This window comes from Amblyomma maculatum, chromosome 1, assembly GCF_055883805.1.
Source record: "Amblyomma maculatum isolate TAMU_Amacu chromosome 1, ASM5588380v1, whole genome shotgun sequence".
NCBI classification, from domain to species: Eukaryota; Metazoa; Arthropoda; class Arachnida; order Ixodida; family Ixodidae; genus Amblyomma; species Amblyomma maculatum.
The window spans coordinates 43,935,111-43,960,873 of NC_139344.1; the positions used below are offsets into that span (position 1 = coordinate 43,935,111).

The window sequence follows — 25,763 nt, forward strand, 5'->3', positions numbered from 1 at the left end:
CTTGCTGCTTCGCAGGCGTGCCGCACCAGTGCCCTTTGGGCCGTGAGCTCGCTGCTGGTCAGCAGACCCTCCCATTGTTCCGCACTCGGGTTATTTAGTTTGTGGAAGGCTCTGTTTCGTTCGCATTCCCATGTGATGTGGTATAGTGTGGGGGTTGCCCCGCACCACGGACATGTGTTCCTGTATTGTGTAGGGAACATCTTGTGTAGTATGTATAGATTGTGGAATGTCCCTGCTTGCAGTCTCCGCCAGCAGACCGCCTCGTGCTGTGTTAATGATGTGTGGGGTGGTGGGTATTTGAATCTCCGCCCTCTGTGGCAGTTTAGTATTTCTGTATACGTTGGTTCCACCGTTATGGGGTCCTCCAGGGCTTCTGACTGCCTTGCTCGGTTCGTGATCTCGCGAACTAGGCTGTCTACCCTCGAGTTACCCTCTATCCCGGTGTGTGCCGGTATCCAGAAAATCCTGTGTCTTAAGGTCTTATTTGGAAGCCTTGCTTCGAGGAGGATGCTCAGCACTTTCTTGCTTATTTTGCCCGTGTGTAGTTCCTGCATGCTGCTTTGGAGTCTGTTAGGATTATGAGAGACTTGTTCCTACGGTAACCTTCGGCGGCCGCTAGAGCTACGGCAGCCTCCTCCCCCTCCGTTACCGTACAGTTTCTTAACGTCGCACTGCTGATTGGTTCCCCCATGTGGTCTACCACTGCTGCTGCGACTCTGAACTTTCTGGTCCTGCGGTCCCATGGGTATAGGGCCGCGTCTGTGTATACCGTATTTTCCATTGTGGCTAGGTTCCGCTGCACATAGTCTGCCCTGGCCTGCCTTCTAGCGGCGTGGAGGTTGGGATCCATGTTTCTCGGCAGGGGGCTGACATCCAGTGTTTGACGGACCTCGTCTGGAATGGCGGCTGTTCTATCTACGATCCCTTCTACGTCGTGTCCTAATCTCTCTAGGAGCTTGCGGCCGGTGACTGTCTGTTGGAGCCTGACTATTTGCGCACTTAGCTGGGCGTCCCTTAGTTCTTCGAATGTGTTGTTTAGGCCCATTTGTAGCAGCTTTTCATTTGATGTGTTTTTTGGTAGGTGGAGTGCCGTCTTGTACGCTATTCTTAGCAGCGCCTCCGTCTGTTCTTTGTCTTTCTTGGTCATGCGGTGGTATGGCAACGAGTACGTGACTCTGCTGACTATCAGGCTTTTGACGAGCTTGATCGTGTCGCTTTCCTTCATCCCGCTTCTGTTCTGCGATACCCTCTTTATCATGCGGCTTACTTGTTCTGTTGACGTCTTGAGTAAACTGATTGTGTGGGTACATCTTCTGCTTCCTTGGATCCACATGCCTAGGATGCGTATCATGTCCCTTTCCGGTATATTTTGGCCTTCTAACCTTACTGTCAGGTCCACCTTGGTGGGGTTGGACCCTACCCTAAGAAGTTCCGACTTCTCCGTGGCACAGGCTAGGCCCCTTTCTCTCACGTACTCTTCTACACATGTTGCTGCTTCCTGCAGTCTCTCTTGCTTTTGTCCTAGCGAGCCTCGATTCGTCCAAGCCGTAATGTCGTCGGCGTACATTGCGTGCTGGATGCCATCGATCTTGCTGAGTTTTCTGGCCAGTCCGATCATCGCAATGTTGAAGAGCACTGGTGAGATTACGGATCCTTGCGGCGTGCCCTTTCGTGGGGTGGTGAAGGTGTCGCTTCGCAGGTCTCCCAACCCCACTGTCGCTGTGCGTTCTGATAGGAAGGATCTTACGTAGTCGTGGGTCCTCCTTCCGCAATTGGCGTTGTTTAGGCCTTCCATGATGGCTTCGTGGCTAACATTGTCGAAGGCCCCTTTGATGTCCAGGGCCATGATAATGTTTTCGCCAGTTCTGGGTGCCGTGTCTATGATTTCTTCCTTGATCTGCAGTAGGACGTCTTGCGTTGACAGGTTCGCCCGGAAGCCGAACATGCTGTGCGGGTACTCCTCCTCGGCTTCTAGATATTGTTGGATTCGCCTGGTGACGATTCTCTCGTACAATTTGCCAAGGCACGACGTGAGGGAAATGGGTCTCAGGTTCTCTATCTGAAGCTCCTTGCCGGGCTTGGGTATCATAACCACGACAGCGTGCTTCCACTCCTTCGGGACCATCCCCTCTGCCCACAGCATGTTGAGGTACACCGTGAGCTGGTCGATTGCTTCGTCGCTGAGGTTGCGAATCAAGGCGTTCTTGATCTTGTCTGCGCCGGCTGCTGTATTTCGTGTTGTCGCTCTTATCGCCGCCTGGACATCCTCTCCCGTGATCGGCCTGTCCATTGCAGGATTGTCCGCCCCTTGGTACTCCCCGTCGTAGCCCTGGGGGTTGTCCTTTCCGTAGCATTTGATGCGGACTGCTTCTAGCAGTTCTTCGTCTGTTCCGTCGTACTGGTGGACCAATTTCTGAATTGCCTTGCCACTTTCTGTTTTTGTCTTGGTTGGGTCCATGAGGGCCTTTAGTATGCGCCACGTATTGGCCGTGCTGAGCGTGCCGTTCACTGAGCTGCTGAACTGCTGCCATCCCTGCCTGGCCAGTTGTGTTGCGTACTCCTCTGCCTTTATCGTGATTTCCGCGATCCTCTTTTTGAGTTTTTTATTTAGCTTTTGCTTTTTCCGGCGTTTGGTGAGCCCGCGTCTTGCCTCCCATAGCCCGAGCAGCCGCTTGTCCACCTCCGGTACTTGTTCTGTTCTATCTATTTCTTTCGTATAGAGTTCTTGTATTTGTTTCAGTTGTTGGCCCCACTCCTCCACGGAAGTGATTTCCCCTTTTAGTTGTTCGCAGTGTTTGCGGAAGGCGTCCCAGTTGGTAAGGTGGGCCGTTCCGATCTTCTTCTTTACGTTGGCTGCTTCAATTGTCGTTCTTAGTATGTAGTGGTCACTGCCTAGGTCTTCCAGCAGATTTTCCCACTCGGCCTGCTTTGTTCCTTTAATGTAGGTGAGGTCAGGGCAGGTATCTGGACTCACACTGTTACCTCGCCTAGTCGGTTGATAAGTCTGTTTCTTAATTTTTTCTTCTTCTTGACAGGGTCTTCTGAGTTAACTTTCGCACGTATTTGCAGGCTATATGCATGTTGCATCAGAAATAATGGTACAGTTCGTCGCAAATTAAGTAACGCCCATTGTAGGTGGGAAAGGTCTTGGTAATAGGCTTCAATCCGCTGCCAGGACACAAGCTGAGTTTCGCAATGTCCTGAATAAGATTAATTACCTCTTCTGTCGACTTTACAGCTATCTCCTTGACTTTGTTTCCTCGAATGCACACAGCAGCATTCATGGCAGCTTCACCACTGCGATGGAACAGAACTCGCCGATGGCAATTGCCTCCGGAGATTCGTCCTCGCTTGAGTGGCACTATGCGAATGTTCATTGTTCAACATCAGAAAGATCGACATTTGTCCCCAGTGGCGGTGGCATGCAGCTTTCTGCATTCCTGGAGCAGGCTCACGTCACACGATCCACCACCGCTGTATTCTTCAACTGGCTCCACTGATGCTTCAGGATCAGTGCACTTTTTTTCTTTCTCTGCAGGTCTCCCTGCTGACTGTTTTTGCTCGTACAAGTTGCGCTCCTTTCTCTTGAGAGGCAGGGGTTTCAACAAGTATTTTGGAGTGTCAGGAAACAGCGTTGAGATGGCATCCTTCGTGAGTTGCGTAACATCCCGTGGAATCTCAATTACCTTTACCTGTCTTAAAACTTCGCTCAATAAAGCAGGGTTTGAAGTGTCGCTCACAAACGTCGACACTAGCTTATTCGTGTTACAGTAATGTGAGGGCCACCCCGATCCGGATCATCCGATATTTATATATACCGATATTTATATCAACGTCCAGGATTTCCGGTCTGCAACTCACAAAATTCACCACTTGTGGGTTTGCCCGCCACTGAAGCCGACAATATCGGCACCTGACGGCAGTGGGCCTTTCACCGAGCAACCCATCTTCGTACATTGCTTGCACGCAAGGGCCTTATCATCGTTCTCTCTTGAATTTTATTAAAACACAGCCAGCCTATTTTCTTTCATTTATTACGCCTTTTAATTTTCGTTTTACATATTCCTTTATGCCCTAGCTGAGACAATAAACAATGTTATTGCCTTTGCCGCCGCGCTTGATGTTGCGCTCCCACTCTTGCCTCTTCCTTGCGTCTTTCGGTGTCCTGAAGAGAGAACATTTCACCTTGCACGAGCGCTACCCGGTCTTGCACCCGGGCAAGAAACACGTGCTATCACGCTTACCCCGTTTTCTGCACTTGACGCGATCACATATCCATAAAAAAGGCACACTTGCACACTTGCACACATGCTAGCTAATTTGCGCGCATTCAGGCTCGCGAGCGAAAAAAAAGTGCACGTGGTGCACGAGCCTTGCCACGGCACCAACGGATCAGCGCGGCGCAGATTCGCAGTACGGCCCAACCGCCACAGCACCCCATGTACACAACGCGACCACGCTCCGAATGCGTACAGCGCCCCCTGCGCTTTCATCCGGGAAGCGGCCAACCGGTTCCATAGGGAACTCCGCTCGGACGGCAGACTAGCAAATACTTCTAGGGACTCTACCTATATAGTGCCGGGCCCCGTCACTGCAGCGCCTTTGTTAAAGTGACGGGCCCCGTCACTGCAGCGGCCTTGTTAAAGTGACGGGCCCCGTCACTGTAGTCAGTACCGGTCGAAAAACCAGTTGGCCAAGATGGATGCCGCGTTGGCGGCAGCGGGACGCGAGCGACCATCTGCATTCTCTTCTTTCTTCTTTATCCTCCCCTCTTCCTTCTCCCACTATCCGCATGCTTACAGTGTCGGTGTCGTTTCCGCCGGCAGTCCACAGCCCCCCCCCCCCTCCCTCCCTTTTTTGTTTCTTTCTTCGCTTCCTCCTCGTCCACTCAAGTTAGCAAGATGCCGCGTTGTTCGTCTCGCGGATCACGTCAGTGCTGCCCGTGCAGTCGTCTTTCTCCTTCGGTGACTTTATGCTGATCTGCGACGTTTCTGTTCGTACTCATTTAACACGAGAACGAGCACAAGTGCTATATCATCTGAGAAGACACAGTGCGAAAGTCCTCACCGCGGGACATTGGAAACTTCGACAGAACGATGTTGAAGATTTTGGGAAGGCGAAGAAAATCCGCGCGGCGCCCACCACATTGCACCTATATTTCATATTACAGGTAAGCGTCTCTTTGCTACGATGTGTTTTGAATTGTATTCTGAAGCGTGAAATGAATCGTAACGCTGCACTTAACAGCAGACGAAGAAATGGAGGGATGGAGCAGACGGCTTAAGGTCTATTCACACTTGCGACTAGATGAGGTCGCGCGACTACCAGTCGCGCGACTAGAGGAGAGGAGCTATGTTCACACTTGCGACTGTCGCCTTCACGAAAAACGAGTTGGGAGTAGGAAAGCTGCAGGGCGCTGACAGCGAACGTCGGTAGCAGCCGCTTGCCAGACACTTCAGCTTTTTCAGGCGAGAACGCCGACGATGAATAGACGGTGTCGATATAAAATGTTGCGCCTGCGTGAAAAACCCATTTCTCAAAAGTTCATAGTACCGGATAGTCCGAATATCTCTCCAATCTCCTCCCAGGCCATATCCTTCTCCCTGCCTTTGAATTCCGGATGCCGTTTGTTGAAAAGGAAGGGGTATTCTTTAATTGCATCGAGAAGGTGCTCGATCGAGTACTCCGGGACCTCGCTGATTGGTGAAATGGTTTGCGACTAGTAGTCGCGCGACTAGAAATTCGAGCAGTGCCCGATCGGCCCGCGGCAGTCGCTTTTCGACCGATGCGACCATTTGCGACTGTCGCTTTTCGACCAAAACGGTCGCGCGACCGCTGCTAGTCGCAAGTGTGAACGGGCCTTTAAGGTCTATTCACACTTGCGACTAGATGAGGACGCGCGACTACCAGTCGCGCGACCAGAGGAGAGGAGCTCGCCACTACCGATGTTCACACTTGCGACAGTCGCCGTCTCGTTCGTTCCGAACGAGTTGGGAGTAGGAGAGCTGCTGGGCGATGACAGTGAACGTCGGTAGCTGCCGCCTGCCAGACACTTCAGCTTTTTCAGGCGAGCCGGTACGCATGCCGCGCTCTCGTGTTTCCAAGAGAACGCCGACGACGAATAGACGATGTCAATTACCGTGGTGTCAATATAAAATGTTGCACCTGCGTGAAAAACCCATTTCTCAAAAGTTCATGGTATTTACCGGATAGTCCGAATATCTTTCCAATCTCCTCCCAGGCCATATCCTATCTCCCTGCCTTTGAATTCCGGGTGCCGTTTGTAGAAAAGGTAGGGGTATTCTTTAATTGCATTGAGAAGGTGCTCGATCGAGTACTCCGAGACCTCGCTGATTGGTGAAATGGTTTGCGACTAGTAGTCGCGCGACTGAAAATTCGAGCAGTGCCCGATCGGCCAGCGGCAGTCGCTTTTCGACCGATGCGACCATTTGCGACTGTCGCTTTTCGACCAAAACGGTCGCGCGACCGCTGCTAGTCGCAAGTGTGAACGGGGGCCGTATTACGCACCGCTCTCAAAATCGCTCTCAAGTTTGAGAGCGTGACGTCAAAATGACGAGGCTCAGACATGTGAAGTACGGTGTCTAGATGGGTAGGTGTGCCGACCGGCGGGGGTAACGCGTGCCTTTTCTTCATGACGCCGCAGTGGCGCCACCAGCGAAAGCCCGGTTCATGACCGTTTCCTCCGGCCGTCGCCACGCATGACAGAAAGCGACTCGCTTCACTTTTTTCCAAGTGCAAATGAGTTTATTGCAAACAAGCTGTCTTACGGGAATAGGGAAGGGATGTAAACATATTACAAAGGCAGGGGAGCCGAATTTAAGGCTGTTTTTTTTACGTACAGCGTGTTTGCTGCGTTCCCGATTTTTCAGGCAAGCAACTCCAAACACTGTTATGTCACTTCCTCGTTCTTAATTTTTTTTTCCATTAAATGTTCCACGCCATCACAAGGCAACGCGAATATATATTAACACAGTGTTCAGCTGTGATTTATGCGTGTGCATGGGCGTAAGCAGACCTTGCGAATAAATAAAATAAAACGAGTGCATAAGCTTGTATTGCAAAACGGTATCTTCTAGCTGAACTTTTGAAAGTGCAATAAATGACATGCACAGTGTTTTTGAGTCAGTGAAGTAACACACCCCAAAATCATGTCTATGCGTTCAAAGCACGCGTCTTAATTTCAGGTGTCTTCTTTTTTTTCGCGCGTTTTCACGGGCCAGGTTCTTGCTCTTGACCAAGAAGTGGAGGCGCATGATAGAGTAAAACTTGACGACGCTGTTAGTGATCTCAATCTTATGCTCCTCACAACCGATCATAGGCGGAGATTTGAGCTGCAGAAAAGAGGCGAAGTCTGCGAGACTTTCTAACTTGTCCTGCTTTCCCAGAAATTGCAAAAATACGCACATGGAACGATTCCAGCTAGCAGCGTCTGTTGTTATCACACCCTCCACCATAATTTTTGCTAGCACATCAGCTTTCACGTTCCCCTTCGAGGCGAAAACGCCAAGCACCTGGTGCCACTTTCCCGTGAATGGTTGGAAGAGAACAACTAGGGCGTGATCCTCCAATTCTGAGCTGGAGCTAGATGAAAATTTTTCGAGGTCCACCAAACCGTTCACTTTCCCGTAGTGACTGACCGTCAGGTTCTCGGAAAGTTTAATTTCATCCATCATATAATGCCGCCATGACGTTGCTGCTCCGTCATGCATATGCATTTTTCCTTCAATGCAGCAAACACCCGTTTGTTGAAGCCGAATCCGCTTCGAAATCCGCGCAGGTACCGTTGGAGACACGTTCTGCCTGGCAGCAGCATGATCTTCTCCTTGCGCAGGTGCTCATAAAGCCGTTTGCTCCTCATCCGCATTATCAAGCATTCGAGCAGCCACTCGCGCTGGTACTTAAAACTCTTCGTGCTTTTCCGCTTTGAAGCATTTAAACAGGCCATGACTTGTGACTGTTGTCTTACTGGCAAATTTTCTATTCTTGACATGAGCGCGCAGCTTTCTAGTTTTGAGTTCTTCCTCCTCATTTCTTCCAGTTTTGTCTCAAGAGTAAACATATTTCGCTTCAGTCTCTTGAACTTTGCGGTTACAAGCTTTCTCTTCTTTTCGCGCTCCCTCGACCTCCGGTCCTTTGTTCTTTTGTACGAGCTGATTTAGGAGCAACTTTTTTGCGTATCGGCAATGCAAACAGTCTCCTTGACTTGTGGCGATATGCCGACGCATTTGGAGCTGAATGTTGTGTTTCCGTGGATTCTTATATTCTTGGATTTCGCGAGGACGGTGTCAAGTTGGTCATTGCATTTTATGCCCTGACATGGAATCATGGCATCCACGTCAGCCAAAGGTCCCCAATCTGTTCAAGAGTTTCCAAATCCAGCTTCTGTGTTACGGCGCCTTGCACGGACACGGTGGCTCGCAGTTTTGACGCACAGTGCTCCAGGAGTATTACTTTCACCAGAACGATGCTCTGTCCGCTTTTTCTGCAAGTCGAGAACGCAGAGACGCCAGAATCTTCAATAGAGTGATGTGTCCAGCCGCTGTGGGATACCGTGCAGGTGGTGAAGTCAATGTCAACCGCACGAGGTGACACTTCGGTTACAGACGTAGAGATACCTTCACTGGAGCTTGAAGGTACTGGATCGTCCGGCACTGTCTCAGGGTCGTGGCTGTCACTTCTGGCAGCCTTGGTTGGGCGGCAGCCTGTGGAATTCTTCGTCTTTCGTTTCGCGGTCACCTTTCTTGACAGATAAGCAGGAGCGATCGGGCAGGGCAGAAGGCACGGCATCTTTCGTCAATCGTGGGTGAGAACGTGGGAGGCTAACAACGTTGCCTTCTATCATATATTTGTAATCCCGTTCGATAAAATGCCGCTCACACACAGCGGAGTGTGGCTGCAACTTCTTGTCGGCACGATGAAGAGCAAGCTCCCACCTTTTGAACAGTTCGGGATCCCGCGGCGCCGAAAACAGCGAGACTTTCAGTCCTTTTCTCGATGACTTGTAGCCGGATTTGCAGAAGGGTGCGAAACAAGTTGTGTCCTTTTTGGTCTTCATTCCGATCACTTCTCACAAAAAGCGCAGCGCCTGCTCCGCTACGGCGCTTGCATGTGGACGATGACAGATAGCAAACAGACGAGAAAACAGGTAGCTAGTGTCGTCTGTTTATTGTTTCAATGCCAGACCACAAAAGTCTCAGTTTCAGCTACTATTCTGACTGATAACGCAAGTAATAAGCAATGTTTTTAAACAAAAATGAGGTTAACAAAACGCGCGATGCGATTGCGACAAGTAGCAGACGATCCGCCGGTGAGCACCGGGCGGAGAACAACAGCGCCAGTTTCGTCGTCATGAAGCGGAGGCACGCGGAACTACGCTTTGTGCCCTGCCGGTCGGCACACCTACCCATCTAGCCACCGTATGTGAAGTGTGACGACATCACGGCTTTAGCCAATTACAAGCAGGCTAGGGTGCTTAATAGCAAAGCCCCACCCCGGAAACTTTTATTTGCACGATAAAGGGGCCGTGTGCAAACATTTTTCGTGAAAACGCAGCGAATAAAAGTATAAATGTTCTATTTACCTAAGAAACATTGTTCGAAGCTATAATACGGCAACTAAAAATAGAAGCATTTTCAGTATTACAATTAAATGTGCGCCTAGGTAACGATTTCCGCCGCGAGGGTCAGCTGACGACAGCGAGGCGTGAACATGGCGGCCTGCAAAGAAACAGGGGCCCGATCCTCGATATTCGCCTTTTCGGCCATGTTGTGACGTACCCGTGACGTAAATATTGGGGCGGCGCTAAAACGCGTATAAACAGAAATTGATGACGAAATTTAAAAAACAAGGAAAAAAGTTACAAAAAATAACGCCGTCGTCTGCTACTTGGCGCCGATTACAAAAATGCCAACGCTGCGATGCCAAGAAGCTGAAGGGTCGGTGCGAACAGTGTTTACGCTGCATACACGCGTCGCGCGGCAGGGCAAGGCTGAGGAGATAGTGAGATACTTACGTATACATTGCGGCTGTACTGTACTATTATAGTAACGGTAGTTGCGACCACAGTGCATCATAGTACACACGCTGTCGGACGTCCACCAGCAGCTAGGCTGAGCGAACGGCGGTACTCGACGCAAACCCCACAAACAGCCGGTCGTCAAGTGTGAGCGATGCCTCACTTGAGATGCCTGCATGTTGCTAGCTGTCCGTGTTTCATTTATGGACTTAGTCGCGCAGAGAAATCGGCGAGTATCAGGATTAAAGAATTTGTTTACGACTGAGAATTGGAAGCGCCCAACAGATTTTCGGGCTGCAGTTGCCTCTAGAGAAGAGACGCACCTATCCGACGACAACGCTGGCCTTCTCAGGGTATCACTGTCGTTGGAAACTGCCTGCGGCAGCCCACCGTTTCCATCATGTTAGCAAGTCTGCTACGGCCGGGTATACGTGTCGGCTTCTGTGGCGTAGCGTGCAGATATCGGCCCGACTGGAGCGGCGTAGTGAAAACACGCATAGTGGAGAGCTCGATTAGGCCATATATCTGGCGATCTTAGCATGCGCTGACATCGGACCACCTTTAGCGTGTTAATTCCATCGAAATGCGATCGTCGTAGCTGGGCTACGCACATATTGCGGGTCAGAGAGCCGAGCGTCTATAATCATTACTGAGCCATCGAGGCGGGGACGTTTTCACGCAGCCGCAAAAATAAGCAGATAAGATTTTCTGGCAGCAATGAAAATGCAATGAAAAGTGTATCCAGATGCCCACTGGCAGCAACAGGTTAGCTTTCACGCTGATGGCATTTAATGTGCCCTGAATTAGACATAGCACGCTGTATGCACATTTCACCGCATGCAGAGTGTGTCACTCTGTTGTGGCAGATGCCTCGTTAAAATAATAATAATAAAAAAAAAAAGCTGTCGGTATTATTCTGCTTGGTTTCTGAGCATGTTGCATAAAAACATTTTATAAAAGTAGCAACACTGCTCGTCTGATGCAGGTGCACATCACACCACAATGTCACAAGAGAAACAAAATTTGTCAGGTACAGCCTAGTTCCTTTGCTACTGTTTACCAGTTTTGCACTTGCAATAGCATCCGGCACTTTCTTTCAGTGCAGCATGATTCCTCAGAGGAGAGAAGGGTGATGAGGTCGGCTAGAGATATGCCTTCACATATACTATTTGACGATCAGGAAGTGAAGGAACAGACATGAAGAGTGAATATGATATATGATGCCTAATTACAATGAGCTAGATGCAGTACGGAAACCATTTTCTTGAAGCAATTGTCAATTGAATGTAGCATTCATGCACACATTAACCAGTGCACATGCTATATACACAAAGCCCGAACCTGTCTCTGAGTGAAGCAAGGGAGCCAAAGGGGAAAGCAAGCGTGACTTTAAAGACACCGTAAGTAAAAAGTAACAGCAACAAAAAAGAAAAACAGAAGCATGCACAGGAACAATATTCGACAAAAAGAGGCATGAATTGCAAGGCCTGCAGCAATGTGGCCTGCAGCACATCAGGGTGGTGTTCTGGATTTTTTGGCAAAGGTTCATTAATGCCAGGTGATAATACTGTATGATTTGTATTGGCTGTGCCATCCCCTGTGTGCTCTTCCAGCAATGCATAATGTCCAACGTGCAACTGTCTAACATCCACTCTCTACACTCTGACTCAAAAACATGCTCAAATGAACCTCACCTGAATATGGGCATAAATATGGGAATAAAGCATGAAATTTACTTTTTCGACATTCTGATTGCATATCATTGGAAAACTAAACGTGATTTAAATGAGCGTATGATTTGCAGCTAGTGCGTCTTGTATGCATGGTTCTTCCAACAGGTTGCAGTATAGCTTCTGTCCTTTATTTTGGTAAAACATGCACACTTTAAGAGACCTGCTACTCACGTAACACATTCCCTGTAGCTTTAAACAGCTCGTCGTTGACTAACAATTGGTGTATCATTTGCTTTCGGTACTTTTTGGCATTTTTTTTTACATGCACCTGACATGAAGCCTTGCTTATAAGAAAACTGAAAATTACAATATACAAAACAATACAAAATTTATTTACAGCACTGCACACTCTACAATACACAGCCTAAAATGAAAGGCTGTCACACATTCAAGTAATTACAGTATTGTTGTACTTGTACAGCTCATCGCCATATCTGAAAGGTGGCACGGCCTTGGAGACCAAAGAAGAGAAATTAGTTATACAAAGCAAGGGAACACAAGATAGGGTCAAAAACCCATTCTCCAAGTGTTTGGCCCAAGATAACCCCAACACCAGCAAAGCAAGCACCCACTGTTTTACCAATGAGTACCCAACACCACTGAGGATTGGTCCCCAAATGCTCAAACCACTAGGCTGCAACTGCAGTCAAGGGATGCTATGCGTTCCGCAGTATTACCAGTATCAAAGATTATGGAACTCAACGTCATTTAAATGGTAGTCGGCACCTGGGACAGAGCAAGTATTCCCTGATTCTGTTATGGACAGGGCAAAGGTAGTTATAGTGTGTGTAAGAATGATTTTATCTGTGCATAAATGCCTGCCACACCTAGAATGTTCCCTTTATGCAGTCTACCAAAAAGGAGAAATGTTTGGCTCAGGAAGACAAGCCTTAAGCATTATTTCAGCAAGTCACTCAGTGTGACGGCTATCAGGCAAACCAGCACAGCACTTGAAAACTTCATGCTCTAAAAACAATTGTGGGGACACGCAAGCTCAGCATTTACCGCTATGACACAACAGCTTTTATGGCTCCTGTCTGCAGACTCTCATTCGTGTGAATCGACTTTGCTACTGCTAACATCTAGTATTTATTCTATGATACATATCAGTAGCATATACCTGTAAGTTATCCAATTATGTGGAAGACCACTTGTCTAGATACCTATAAAGCCCACTCTAACCAAGCTGTACGGATGCGTTTCCATGGCCTAAGGGTTGCCTGTCTTATTACCCAAAGATCCTGCAAGGTTTATCACCTCACACATTCATCTCAAAGGTGAAGCCAGAGACATCACACTGAGTACTCGGCCATGTCACCTGTCTGAAATGTGCCCAAGATTTTCCACTCACAACGTCGCGTTTTGTGCAGAAAAGAGGCTTTAACGTTGCTGCATCAAAAAAAAAAAAAGCAAGAAGCCAATAGCTGAACATCAACGCTACATTAGGCTCTGCTGGCTCGCAAGACATTTGACCACAGTGTCAACAGCCGAGTTATAGATGCAGCTGTGGCAGAGGCTGTACCACAGAAACAACAGATGAATGTGGTCAAGATAAAATGAAATCGCTTTGTTCACAAATTCTTCAATACATCACGAAAAAGAATGGCTCACTTATGGATAGTATGACGTCTACTGTGTTCAATAGGATTGTACCTTCAGGAAGTTATCTTTTGAATGCAATCTTAAGAATATATTGTGGTGTTCAATTTAGGCTGTACACATAGCAGACGTGCAAAATATGCAGCACATTCTGAGGGTTAAATGCAGAGAGGATTGCTGAAGCTGATATAATAGGAAAGCATAGGGATACTAGATAACATAGAAAACACATGCGACAATAGGATAGGTGTAAGTGAAACTAGCGCAGCTGTCACTTATGAGAGCAAAAAGTTATACAACTCAGTACTAGCACAATGGTACAAAATGTTGAAAAGTGATGATGAAACACAAGTTTCCTTGAAAGTGCTTCTACATAAATGAAATGAAAGTGATTGGCATAAAATTTGTGCCCCTTCCTTAAAATTCTCAATTTAAAGCTCACAAAGAACAATGAAGGCTACAAAAGCAACTAACAGAAAAAAAGTAATGAAGCAGTTATACACAGCTGCAATCATTCGATAAACATCTCGAGTGATGAAGCCAGTCTCCAGTGGCTTAGAGCATGAATATGTGAGCTTTACCAACCCTCTTTTAACATATGTGAGTGCCGGAGGGCATGTGGCAGCAGCAAGAATGTGTCAAGAAGCAAATGGCCCAGATAGCAGCCTCATAATAGAGGTATGGAAGGACTACACACAACGCTATCATGGAGGGAGGTATTTTATGGAACAAGATATGTAGCAATGCACAAAAGGAGCAAAGCATTTTGTAGAGCTGCAGTCAAAAATTTATGAAGGACAATCTTATCAAAAAGTTTTTATTTCACTCCTGCGCTTGTGCATCATTATTGTGACTATGAGTTATATAGTGAAACATGAAATGTCAAGCAATTTATCCCGTACACAAATGAATGCATTCTTTCCCCTGCGAAGCCACCTTCAAGAACTTTTGCCAGTGGGTGCACATGCACATCAATATCACCTAGTTACAAAACAGAGAAGTCAATAGTTGCCTTTGTGAAAAAACTGAAGAATACAAAAATGTTCATTGATCGCCGAGCCACACAAATGATGCAGAGGTTAAACAGGTTATCTGGGATCTTGATTAACATCACTACAAAGCATCAGTAATTGCAGTGCAAAATGAAACTGGCAAATTTTGCAAAAGTGGAATCTAAAATTGCCAAAATGGGTTGACAAGTTGGCGGGGGCCTCATTTTCCGTGCATACAACAATGAAAGACAATGACCACCAAATAGATGCACAAATTATCCTTGGGAAAACTAGTTGATTGCTGTTCATCTACATTCAGCATATGAAGGAAGCAATAGAAAACAAGCATAAAGGCAACCAAATACAAAGAAGCACAGCTCGCTTCACTCTGCAGTTTGTGGAAAAACACAGTGGGCACCTCACATTTCACCCTAGTAGCACACAAGATAGGTGTAACGAAATGGACTCTGCTATGGTAAACGACTGCAGACACATCCACCAGGGTGCACGTATGTCAAATATTCTCACTGAAGTAGTACATCGCAGGCTGCCTGCTTGCCACAAACACCAAAGTGAATTGTGAACTGTTGCTGCCCGCATGTCCTACTCAGAATGGCACTTCTGGAGGTAGAAGGAGAACGTTTTTGTACCTTCCTGTGTTTCATTGACATGAAGCACTTAATAAAATGCACACTGAGTTTAAGCAGAACACAAAAAAGCAAAGTATACAACAAAGAATGACAGCTCTCAGCAAGGGCCACAGCACTTGTAGAATACACTCAGTATGTCTACAGATGGTAGACAAAAAATTATAGCACCAAGGAAAGGTTTGGTTTGGTTTGTGGGGTTTAACGTCCCAAAGCGACTCAGACTATGAGAGACGTCGTAGTGGAGGGCTCCGGAAATTTCGACCACCTGGGGTTCTAACATCGCACTAATGTGCACTAACATCGCACAGCACATGGGCGCCTTGCTTTTCACCTCCATCGAAAAGCGGCCGCCGAGGCCGGGATTCGATCCCGCGTCTTTGGGAACAATAGTCGAGCGCCGTAACCACTGCGCCACCCCAAAGCTGAACTTGGTTCTTGCACATGCTATCAACAAAATGTACACCAAAGAGATGGTTATATCTCAAAACCACAGAAAAAATTAAGACTTGGACGGCTTTTCAGCAGTATGCTATCGAACATGAAGCAGTAAGAATGTGCACATTGATCACTTGTGGCATATATCAAAATCATGACAGCGAGTGAAAATCTCAAGTGCAGGTGATCAAGTTGTTCCTGTCCGAGTTAATATAAATGTTGCACGTCCTCTTCCTTGTACTTGTTGATGTTCCTGCTGCGATTACCATTTGAAGGTGGCGTCAATGTCATGTGATCTGCACACACTACAAGCTGTAACGATCTTCAAAAAGAGCTGTCCATCTGCATAGCACTTCACATCTGATGTGGCCGTCCAGGGACAAGGCGTGGCCTCCCAGATTATACAAGCCTAGCAGAGAGGTTAATGATGTTGAATATGGCCCCAGGACTTCTCGACCACATGATGACTCGGATTGGAAGTGCTGCAACGGCTGCACAAGGTCCACACGATCACCTGCAAATGTTTAGTGCCTAAATTATATGCAAATAAAATATCAAACACTCATGGCACAGGAACATTCAAAATCATCAAAGCTACAAGCTAGGCTGCGGTAAAGTGTAATCTATGAATGCAAGAAATGGTCAGTGCAAAACCTAAACCTAAGTGAACCATTTCCGTAACAGGTAAAGACGGCTTGGTGGCGGAAATTGTATTGTGGCTAACTTTTTCTTTCTTTTTTTTGCAATTAAGGGAACGACTTATATCAGGCGATTTCACTTGTTTTTCCTTCCTCGGTCGTCGAAACCATTAACCAAGAAATCTTGACAACTACAAGCACACTCAGGTTTTTTTTTTTTTTTTTTTTTTTTTTTTTAAGTTCGTGCAGTGTAGAGAAGTTGAAGAAAATTATAATGCGTCGTAGAAATATGCAGCTAAAAGCAACGCAAAGTGCTGATTAAAAATATCGGATTCGCCGCATGCGTCCTGTGAGTATTCCTTTAATCTTCAGTCATTTCCCGCCTGCGTACAACTTGAATGCGAATGACGCTGTATGAACAGTCACCTTTACAGGTTTTCTTATTGCACTTACCTCTGTGATGCTCGACGTGCTGCACCATTTCCAGCAGATTGACTGCGTTGCCCTGCTGGTCGACACCCATCGAGAAGCCCGACACATTCCGGGAGCTTGTCGCTCGGCCGAACGAATACATTTCGTGCCATCCAACATCAGAGGCGTTCACCACTGGCGATCACACCCGAAGCACCAGTAGCTCAACAGTTCAACATTCCGAGCGCAGGACAATTCTCGCCTCGGAGCTTGCAAAGCCGCCACACTACACTCCTCGTCAGATGATTGATCTGACTGTACTGACGAGCTATCTTTCAAGACAATTTGACAGCATTGCTGTGCTGCAGCAAATCCTCGATCACTACTTGCAGACGACGAACGGCACGAAGACCACTCATAAGCGTACAAGTTCTTTCTTTCCTCCATGTAAGCTATAGTGAACTAGAATATATATTCTAGTTCACTATAATGAAAGCGTACACCTCCCTTCATGCCTCCCTCCATGGCCGCCGCCATTGCTGGGTTATCATAACCGCACAGACCAATGATTTCTTACCATGGGAAGAAAGGGTTTGAAATAAGAAAGCAGTTAGCGCCGTCACGCGGCCGCAAGCTTCTGCCCCCATTACAGATTGTCTCAAGCGTCCTTTATTTCATACGCGCTCATTATTTGCCTTTCTATTGCGTTTAAAAGCCATGCAAGGTGTATATAAAGTTATCCTTTTACTTTTAATAACAAGCTAAGAAACTACGGTAGGCTAACGGCTGCATAAATCAGCTTGCCTGTCGCCATAGTCTCATTAGCATAATTCGGGCACCTCGCCACTCGGCGAAATTATGGCGGCCAAACGTCAGCATTTTCGGTAATGGCGGCACATCAGTTACGTCATGACGCGTCAATTTGACGTAATCTAAATATGCCTGCGTATCACGTGTTTCACGTGACATAGCTCCAGCCAATCAAATTTGAGCATCCGCTCCTTCCCAGTATGCCATTATTTTCATCACATTGGTTAATCGAGCGTAAGTGTTCTCCAAACCACCATCAGTAACTTTGCTTCCACTCCAAAATCATTCGTATTTGTCATCCAGGCAACAAGGATAGCTCCGGTTGAAATCAATTTTCACGGCTACGTCATTTTGACGTAACCGCTAAAAGTGCTTGCCTCAACTGATGGTTTCGCGCCACAAGTTTGAAGCACGTGACTCTTTTCAGAGCCAATCAGAAAGACAATATGGCGCCGCCAGGGGAAGGCGAATATCGAGGATCGGGCCCCAGCTGATTTTCCAGTCTATTTGCTGTTTTTTACGCGTAGTTTAAAATCGAGGTCCTCTGCGGATGTTGTTAGTTGCCGGAAAAATCTGACTGAAAGCAGTAAAGGCTACGAACCTGCAGTGAACAGCTTGGTGAAAGTGTTTGTCACGAAAATAGCTTGCTGAAGAGTGTTTTTCATCAGTGCTTACCAGCGATGACAAGAGCGACGAGCGGTAGCCATGTGATCTAGTGTTGTTTCTTTGGAAAATACAAGAGGAAAATGAAGGCTACACTATTACTTCTACCGATAGATGGAAGCTGACAGTATCAGTAAAGTAGGTGTCAGCCGCTATGCAAGAGCTCGCGACTGCAGTGCGGGAAACGAGATCCGACGCACGACCCTTCACCACTGACTTGTCGTGCAAGCCATAGTGACTCGCTGCTGTGCTTAGCAACCAGTTGACTTCAGGCACATTGGGCTCGGTTCTTCATATTGCGATTGATGCTACTGCTGCTCCATTCCGTTCATGTTCAGTAGCTGATGTTCTGTGTGAGGTACAGAAACCGACGTTTACGCTCCGTTTTGGTTTGTTTAAGAGAAAGAAAGCACTCTTTTTTTTTTTTTTTTAATTGTCACCGAGGCGAGAACGAGTTAATTCTACCAGACCTCAGTTTAGAGGCGATAAAGGTAGGCCTGAGCAGGGATGTCTAGTATGTTGCATTTCGCGCAGCGGTAAGAGTGATGGTGTTGGTCGCACATTGTTGCAAGGCCTCTCTGACGGTGTCATAGTTTCTGTTCGTGCTAGACGGTGTCCACTCTGTCGGCAGGAAAAGCAAGCGTATCATGCATGTGATGCCGCGAGCGAGCTCGAAATCGGCTCAATTTCTGCGATCGCACTATGACAACTAGCTTTCAAGTGCCTTTATATCCATCAAAGAGTCTTTAGTGTTTCAAAATATGTTCATTTTACACACATTACGCATTCTCTTTCAATATTGTGTGAATTATGTACAAGCCTTTTCTATTAAAATACCAGTTTGAACAGAAGATGAATTTTTTTGGTTATTTGTTGAAAAGACTTAGAAAATAAATGCCAATGACAAAAGTAGCTGTGCAAAATGTGTATATCACACATTTATGGCGTAGTCATTTATTGGATGCTTATAGTTTAGCATCGTCTACTGTCTTCAAGCTGTTTAGCATTTTTCTTGACAGTGTTGCACGTTTTATTAGTGTAAAATAACCTTTATTCACACATAGCCCCAGCAATGCATTTGTTATGATAGCAGTTATTTTATTGTCACTAAGATTTTTGTCATTCAGCAGTCATTCTGGGCACTGAAGCCAAGTAAAATGCACTATTCTCCTAGCAGCTGCTACAGCAGAGAGCAAGACGTCTAATAGTCTACCATCCAGCTGGCTTTGTTATATCTGATATATAAGCATTTTGTATACTGCACCATGCATACAGTACCTATTTGTATAGGTAGCTTCAATATGCAATGGCTTCTTTGGGCCTAGTAATTTATTCTCGAATGTACATGTCAATGTCGTATGGTCAATGTATATCAAGGTACATGTGCTTCTCTATATGCTGCCTCTTTTGCAGTAAAAACACTCAAGTGAAATGCTGCTGCCAAGAAATAAGTGTTTCTACTGAATATAAGTGGCAGTAAAAAAAAAAAAAAAAAAATCTTTGTTGGTAGTATTTTCTGATTACAATCAGCATCATGAACATTTACTGCCTTGCTGTAATACTGCACTTTTCAGTTTAAGCATGTTTACACCACAGTGACCACAGCCAACTGTACCAGGCTGCAAGACGGTAGCAGAGAAGAGACAGCGAGCTGGGACTGGGATGGCTTGGCGCTGGTGTAATCAGCCATGACTTCAGTGGGTAGTTGCCGTCTCATGGGTAACCAAAATATGACATCCACTTAGGCCCATCTTTTGCTAATCTCAACAGCTTTTGAGCGTGCTTTAGCACTCAATTGAAGATCCATACTAAGTAGCCCACAGCCAGAATCGTAAACATTCGCAGGAATGCTTACAACGTGTGCCAATGCTGTTTAGGCAAGCATCATTGTAAGGACAGCCTTGTAACTTGGTAGTGATGATTACCTGCATAACAGAAGCACCCCGATCTCTTAGGCAGCAAATAAATTTAAACACTATAAATATTTGTCTCCTATTGCTTTTGCCATGAACAAAATTTCACTGCAACATGCATTCTTTGGCATATAGCCCGTCTCAGCATATTCAGGAAATGTATCTCTTGCCGAAGCCGAAATCTAAGTCAGTTTCTCCCTGCAAGGCTTGTTTTCGAGAAAAAAATTAAAAAGTCTTGTCCTCAGAAAAGACTCCCGGTCTTTGCGGAAATGAAAAGAAGCAGGCGTTTTTACGGCGCATTCACTTTCAAGCCGCGAATGTGTCGCAGGCAGGGAGCGTGACAAATGGCCCGAAACCAGTCATCGAGGAGCAAGGCGCGCTGGACAATCAATAGTCCCTTCATCCTGTGCTTTACATATAAAGGGCAGGTATACAGAACCCTTTCGACAGCTCTCGCTAGGTCATTTTGAAGACAACTGTTAAAAAACAATGCACGAGTGGGAACGAGACCTTTTGGTTGGGAAAAAAAGCCTTGCAGAGAAGCCGACTTACAACAAGTGGTATTGCACACATCAATGCATATAATCAAGATCATTCGATCACCAACACGGGTTTTTAGATCTTAATCAGGAAAATGACGCAGGTGTTCAGCAGACCTTCGATCACCTTTCGGTGCACAGGAGTACCGCTATCAAACATTATGGTGTCGCAGTGCTGGCAGACAAGGACAAGACTAGGGACACACACAACTGCACTGAACTTACAACTTTATTTTGGACGCTTTTGATTCGCGCATATATAATTGACAGAAGGATGAAATGAAAAGAAGCAGGCGTTTTTACGGCGCATTCACAAACGCTAGACGAACGCGCCGTGGAGGAGGCGTTGGTCCGGCGGGGCAGCCAGGGTCACGAAATGCGCATGTTCGCGTCGCAGATCTGAGATAAAGCAGGCACAATACAAGTTTACTATGATCTTCAGAACTCTTTGGCAAACACACGCAGTCAATAACAAAATCTACTCACTATTGTGATGTTCACAACGTGCGTAAAACCCCTTGCCTAGCGACTTGTTTCCGTATCCTTGACGGCAATCATCGTTCCGCCCGATGGCTTCCGCTACCGACGCACTGCGTGATGCAAACGATCTTACATTCCCTACGTACGTTGGAAGCACGGTATAATCGTGGTTGGAAGCCTCCGGTAGCAAAAAAATGCGGTGCGCTTGCCGCCGCGGTGACGACGTACTTGACCGCAAGCCGCCGTTCATCGATGTTCGTCGGCAATCGTCGCGCAGTCACTACACTTTCTGCTTGTTCCCGAGTTGAACAGAGCCGGAGCAACTTGTCCGGCAAGTCAAACGCGTGCTCGTGCTTCATTCTTCGCTGTGGATCGCCGATACAATGCCTCAAAGCGGCGCATCGCAATTTACGCGGCCGCCATTTTCACTCTCAAACGTTTGAGACTGCTTCTGTCGCTCTCAAAAAAACGCTCTCAATTGGCGGCCATATTTAGGGGCTCAACGTCATCATTTCTTTCGTGTTCATGACGTTTGATGACGTCCACCGGTGACGCAGAACTGACCGATCAGAACTGACCAATAGGACATAGGCCTTTGAGAGCGATTTTGAGAGCGATCCGTTTGAGAGCGGTGCGTAATACGGCCCCGGGCCTTTAGCAGGCTGAACCGGAAACGCCATGACGAGCGTGATGCGCGGAAGAAGGTACGTAATGTGATGTTTGTCTTTCTTTTCTACTTTTAGTAGCTACGATGACGGATGAAGTTTCTAAACCGTCACTCTTACCCTAAGCAACCATCTTGATCTTGAGCACTGCCTCTAGCCTCCTAGCATGAAAAGCACAAAGGCGGCAGACTACAGTTCGCGAGCAGCAGCCAAGTACGGGCGTTATTAGTCTTGCCTGGAGAACTCGAGCTGTGCTATGTGTCGCAAAATATTGTCGCCAACCTTTCAGATCTTCAATGATAACGCCTTGTAGAGCACGGATCGATTCTGTATTTTTGTTCATGCTTATCGCGAAACGCGCTTCTTTGGCTGAGCTACGTGTACGCGAAAACTCACGCGAACGCGACGACGACACACATGGCGCGAAGCCTTCGCGCGAACAGAAATGCATGTGTCGATTGGCTCGGCACTCCGACCTGCCGAAATAGAAAATTTTGCCCCTTCCTCGCAATCGCATGCACAATCAGCTAACAGCATGAACGCAAAGCATACGTTACTGCCGTTCTATTCGCACGCGCTCTCTCTCTCTCTCTCTTTTTTTTTTTTTTTTTTTTTTTTTTTTTTGCAGTGTTGCATCGTGATTGTGCATTTCCGCGTAAAGCGGGAAACGCATGTGAGCGAAAAAGTGAGCGAAGCGACAAGGCGGCGCGGCGTAAGCGATCATGGTTCGCTCCGTCGCCTACTGGGGAAGACGCATGCACGCAACAGCGCGAACCGAGCGAAACGACGACAACGCTGGCATTTGGCTGGCATAGTGGCTTAGTACACCGCAAAACTATTGCCAAATCTAACAAGAGTCATAACGATTGCAAGAATTGACGTTATTTTGCGACAACATGGCAAAGTAAAATGTATTTACAGCAAACCGTATCGAATGTGAGTGAACTTGCACTATAATCGGCACGAATAGTCACGTGACCCCTTGTTTCTACTGTTGTTTCGGTTGCGATTAGACGTTCTTTGAATCCTTGGCTATCCACCATTGTTCGTACAAAGCGAAAAGTTTACGCGGTAATGCACAATCACAATGCAACACGACAAAATAAAGAAAGCATGCGAAATGAGCGGCAGTGACGTACGGTTACTTCCGGGCGAACGAGCGAAATTTTCTATTTCGGCAGATCCGAGCGACGAGCCAAGCGACACATGCATTTCTGTTCGCGCGAAGGCTTCGCGCGACGCGTGCCGCCGTCGCGTTCGCGTTCGCGTGAGTTTTCGCGTGCATGCGATTCAGCCTTAAATGTCTCGCTTTGTACGAATAATGGTGAATGGGCAAGGATTCTACGAATGTATAATCGCAACAAAAAAAATAAATAAAAGGTCAAGTTAGTATACTCTTATAGCGCAAGTGTAAATCCATTTTATGGCATGCTATCGCTAAACACTTCAATTCTTGCAATTGTGACTTGCATATGCAAATAGTTTGCGGTGTACTATACCAGTAACACAGAGCGTCGTCGCCGTTTCGCGTTTCCGTTGATTCACGATTAAAGTATATTCTAAATAACTTGCACTTGGTTGCTTCAAACTTTATCCAGTCAAGTGCTTTTGTCTCTTCAACAACTATAACAAAATGTGTGCTTCTTTTGAATGATGCATAGTCTTATTTATTTAAAGAATCAGCCACATCAATTACATTTACCTTCGTGTTTTTACAGGTCCACCTTGGCCATGGAAATTGTATGAACCAATTCAGTCTCCGATCGGATTCCGACTTCTGCAAGCTGATGTCCGTTTACCTCGGGGGGAATGAAGTACAAGGAGCGTGACAGGAAGCCTTCGTAGCAGAGCCATCTCAAGAGTGTTCCCTCCACCTTACCCTTTTGGAGTGGCATCAGTTGTCAGGTAAACGAAAACATCTTTCCATGAACTGCAGAAGAGATTTCATTTGGTTTTGTGGTGGCTGTATACAATATAATTGTAATTGTATTGTTTTTGGTATTTCAGAAACTGAAGCTGGTGATGGTTTAACTGTGGCTATCAGCAAGCTGCAAACCATGCTGCTTAAGAAGCATGGCTGCTGTTTGAAATACAGTGCAGGGGAAGGCTGATGAGATCACACAAAACGGTTTTATCATTATCAATGGATGACTGGCTCAATGTGCGTGTTGGTTGTTAGGCACCAACACTTATGCTAGCAGTTTTGAGTCACTTTCATAGCTGAACTTGGCTAGCACGAAAAAATAAGCCATATTTGCTGCAAAATTTAACAACACTAAACAACATGTGTTGCTCGTTTGGAAATGTATACAGCAGTTGCTTGACCATGGTCAGAGCAGTAGTTGTATTTCAGCATGCTAACCCTAGCAATGTTCTATTTTATGCTAAACAGTATTTCAGTAGTAAATCAATGCTTTCAGTTGAGCAATAATTTTCTGGAAAATATGTAAAGTTTTCATCCAAATTGTGATTTTGTCGTTTTTGCAAAATCAAATGAATGATTGAATAGAAAATAATTAATGATTTTATTTGTGCAGACACCTCGCTATTGCTGAAGGAGGTGAGCTGCAGCGAAGAAGATGTGGTCAAGCGCTACAAGATGATGCCGCAGTACCTGGCACAGAAATGTCTGCGCCTTTTTCTCTAGGGTAAGATTTATAGTGTATTCCTTCCGGTGGGTGACAGAGTAATGTATGCACAGGATTTTTTTTTTTTTTTGCAGCGGAGTTATGCTTGCTTTCAAGGTGTAGCTAATCAGCGGGTGTCACAGGTTGCTCAGTTCTCTAACATAAAAGCTTATAGGCTTATAGTAGGCAATAAAAGCTATTGCAATTTCAGGAGATTTTGCTAGCAGAGAAAGACTTGCATGGGCCGCAGTTATAAGGGCATTACATACTGGCTGTCCTGAGGATATCTGTGTGCAGTAATGGTTAGGCTAAACACGTATAATCTTTCAGTTATTTTCAATGAGCCTTGTTAAACTCTTTAAACATTTATTTATTGCTCGATATGAAGGCTTACTACTTTGGCATTCTACCACTTACGTTAGAGTTGTGGGCTTTATGTAGGAGAGGCGGGCTACGATTTGATAAAATGGTAATACAAAAATGGCCTTGTGCTGTCCATTTCTGGTCCATATAATGAGCACAATGAGGTTTAAAATATTCTTGTGCCTGTCACTGCAACATTCTCCATTGCCAATGTCTATGGAAAAGTACAAAATAATTATTTTATTTTTCAGTTACCTTCAAAATAACTAGCATCAATTTTTCTTCATCGAAACCACTTTTTTTGTTTAAAAATGCATTTTAAATAGGTGTTTAATTGAAATCTGCATCTTTTTGTCATTCAGGTGTTCCCGTTCAAGCGCCTTGTGGAAATACAGCTTTATGGATTCCAAATAAAGGCGGCTTCTCACAGGTGTTGTTTCGCATGTCTTCGGCATGCTTGCACACTTTTTTTGTGCAGAGCTGCTAGGTCTATGCCTGCAAAATAGCCCAATTAATGACTATGATCCCTTCAGACTAATTTTTCTCACTTGGCTGTGGTTGCATTTTGCACGTGTGAATATTCTCACAATAGGAGAGAAGAAAGTCACAACAGTATGTGAAATGAACATGCGCCCTCGGACTACAGAACATCAGAGTACGGAATGTCAGATTGTGGGACATCAGAATGCATGCCGTCACATATAGAACAACAGACTACAAAACGTCAAAATACAGAACTACAGACAATGAACGTCACAATATAGAACTACAAACAATGAACGTCACAATATAGAACTACAGACAGTGAACGTCACAATACAGAACTACAGACAATGAACGTCACAATACAGAACTACAAACAACGAACGTCAGACAACAGGTCAAAAATACGACAAGACTACAGACCATGAGAAATTTTCTGTTGTTTTTTTCGACTGGGCATGTGCGCTCGTAAAGGGAGGCTGTCATTGTGCTAATAAATATGTTCGATTTTTTTCATTGCTGCAGTCTAAAAACAGTGGCGATGTGCGTGTGCCGCGATGGATATCAGTACTCTGTTCTGCACGACCGCCCGATACAGACACGCGCTTCATTCCGTCAACCCACCACATGCACTAAATGTCCGCGAAAGCGTTTACGGTGCATTGCATAATAATAATAATAATAAAACAGACCCCTGGCCTTGAAACATGAATCCACGGCTTCGAG

The 25,763-nt window shown here is 46.2% G+C and overlaps 1 protein-coding gene and 1 long non-coding RNA gene across 2 annotated transcripts; one reads left to right on the forward strand and one right to left on the reverse strand.

The window, feature by feature from the left end:
• Window positions 1-11,875: 11,875 nt before the first annotated feature.
• Window positions 11,876-16,989, reverse strand: LOC146202240 (uncharacterized). The gene is made up of 2 exons (XM_084588031.1): window positions 16,537-16,989; window positions 11,876-15,959 (listed from the first exon to the last, which is right to left on the reverse strand). Exons 1-2 carry the CDS (start codon window positions 16,655-16,657, stop codon window positions 15,751-15,753), a joined length of 330 nt encoding a protein of 109 aa, XP_084444157.1. The 5' UTR covers window positions 16,658-16,989; the 3' UTR covers window positions 11,876-15,750.
• Window positions 16,990-20,940: 3,951 nt separating this feature from the next.
• Window positions 20,941-24,975, forward strand: LOC146202241 (uncharacterized). The gene is made up of 4 exons (XR_014702069.1): window positions 20,941-21,603; window positions 23,283-23,469; window positions 24,102-24,212; window positions 24,917-24,975. It is a non-coding gene; the product is annotated as an uncharacterized LOC146202241 (long non-coding RNA).
• The last annotated feature ends 788 nt before the right edge of the window (window positions 24,976-25,763 follow it).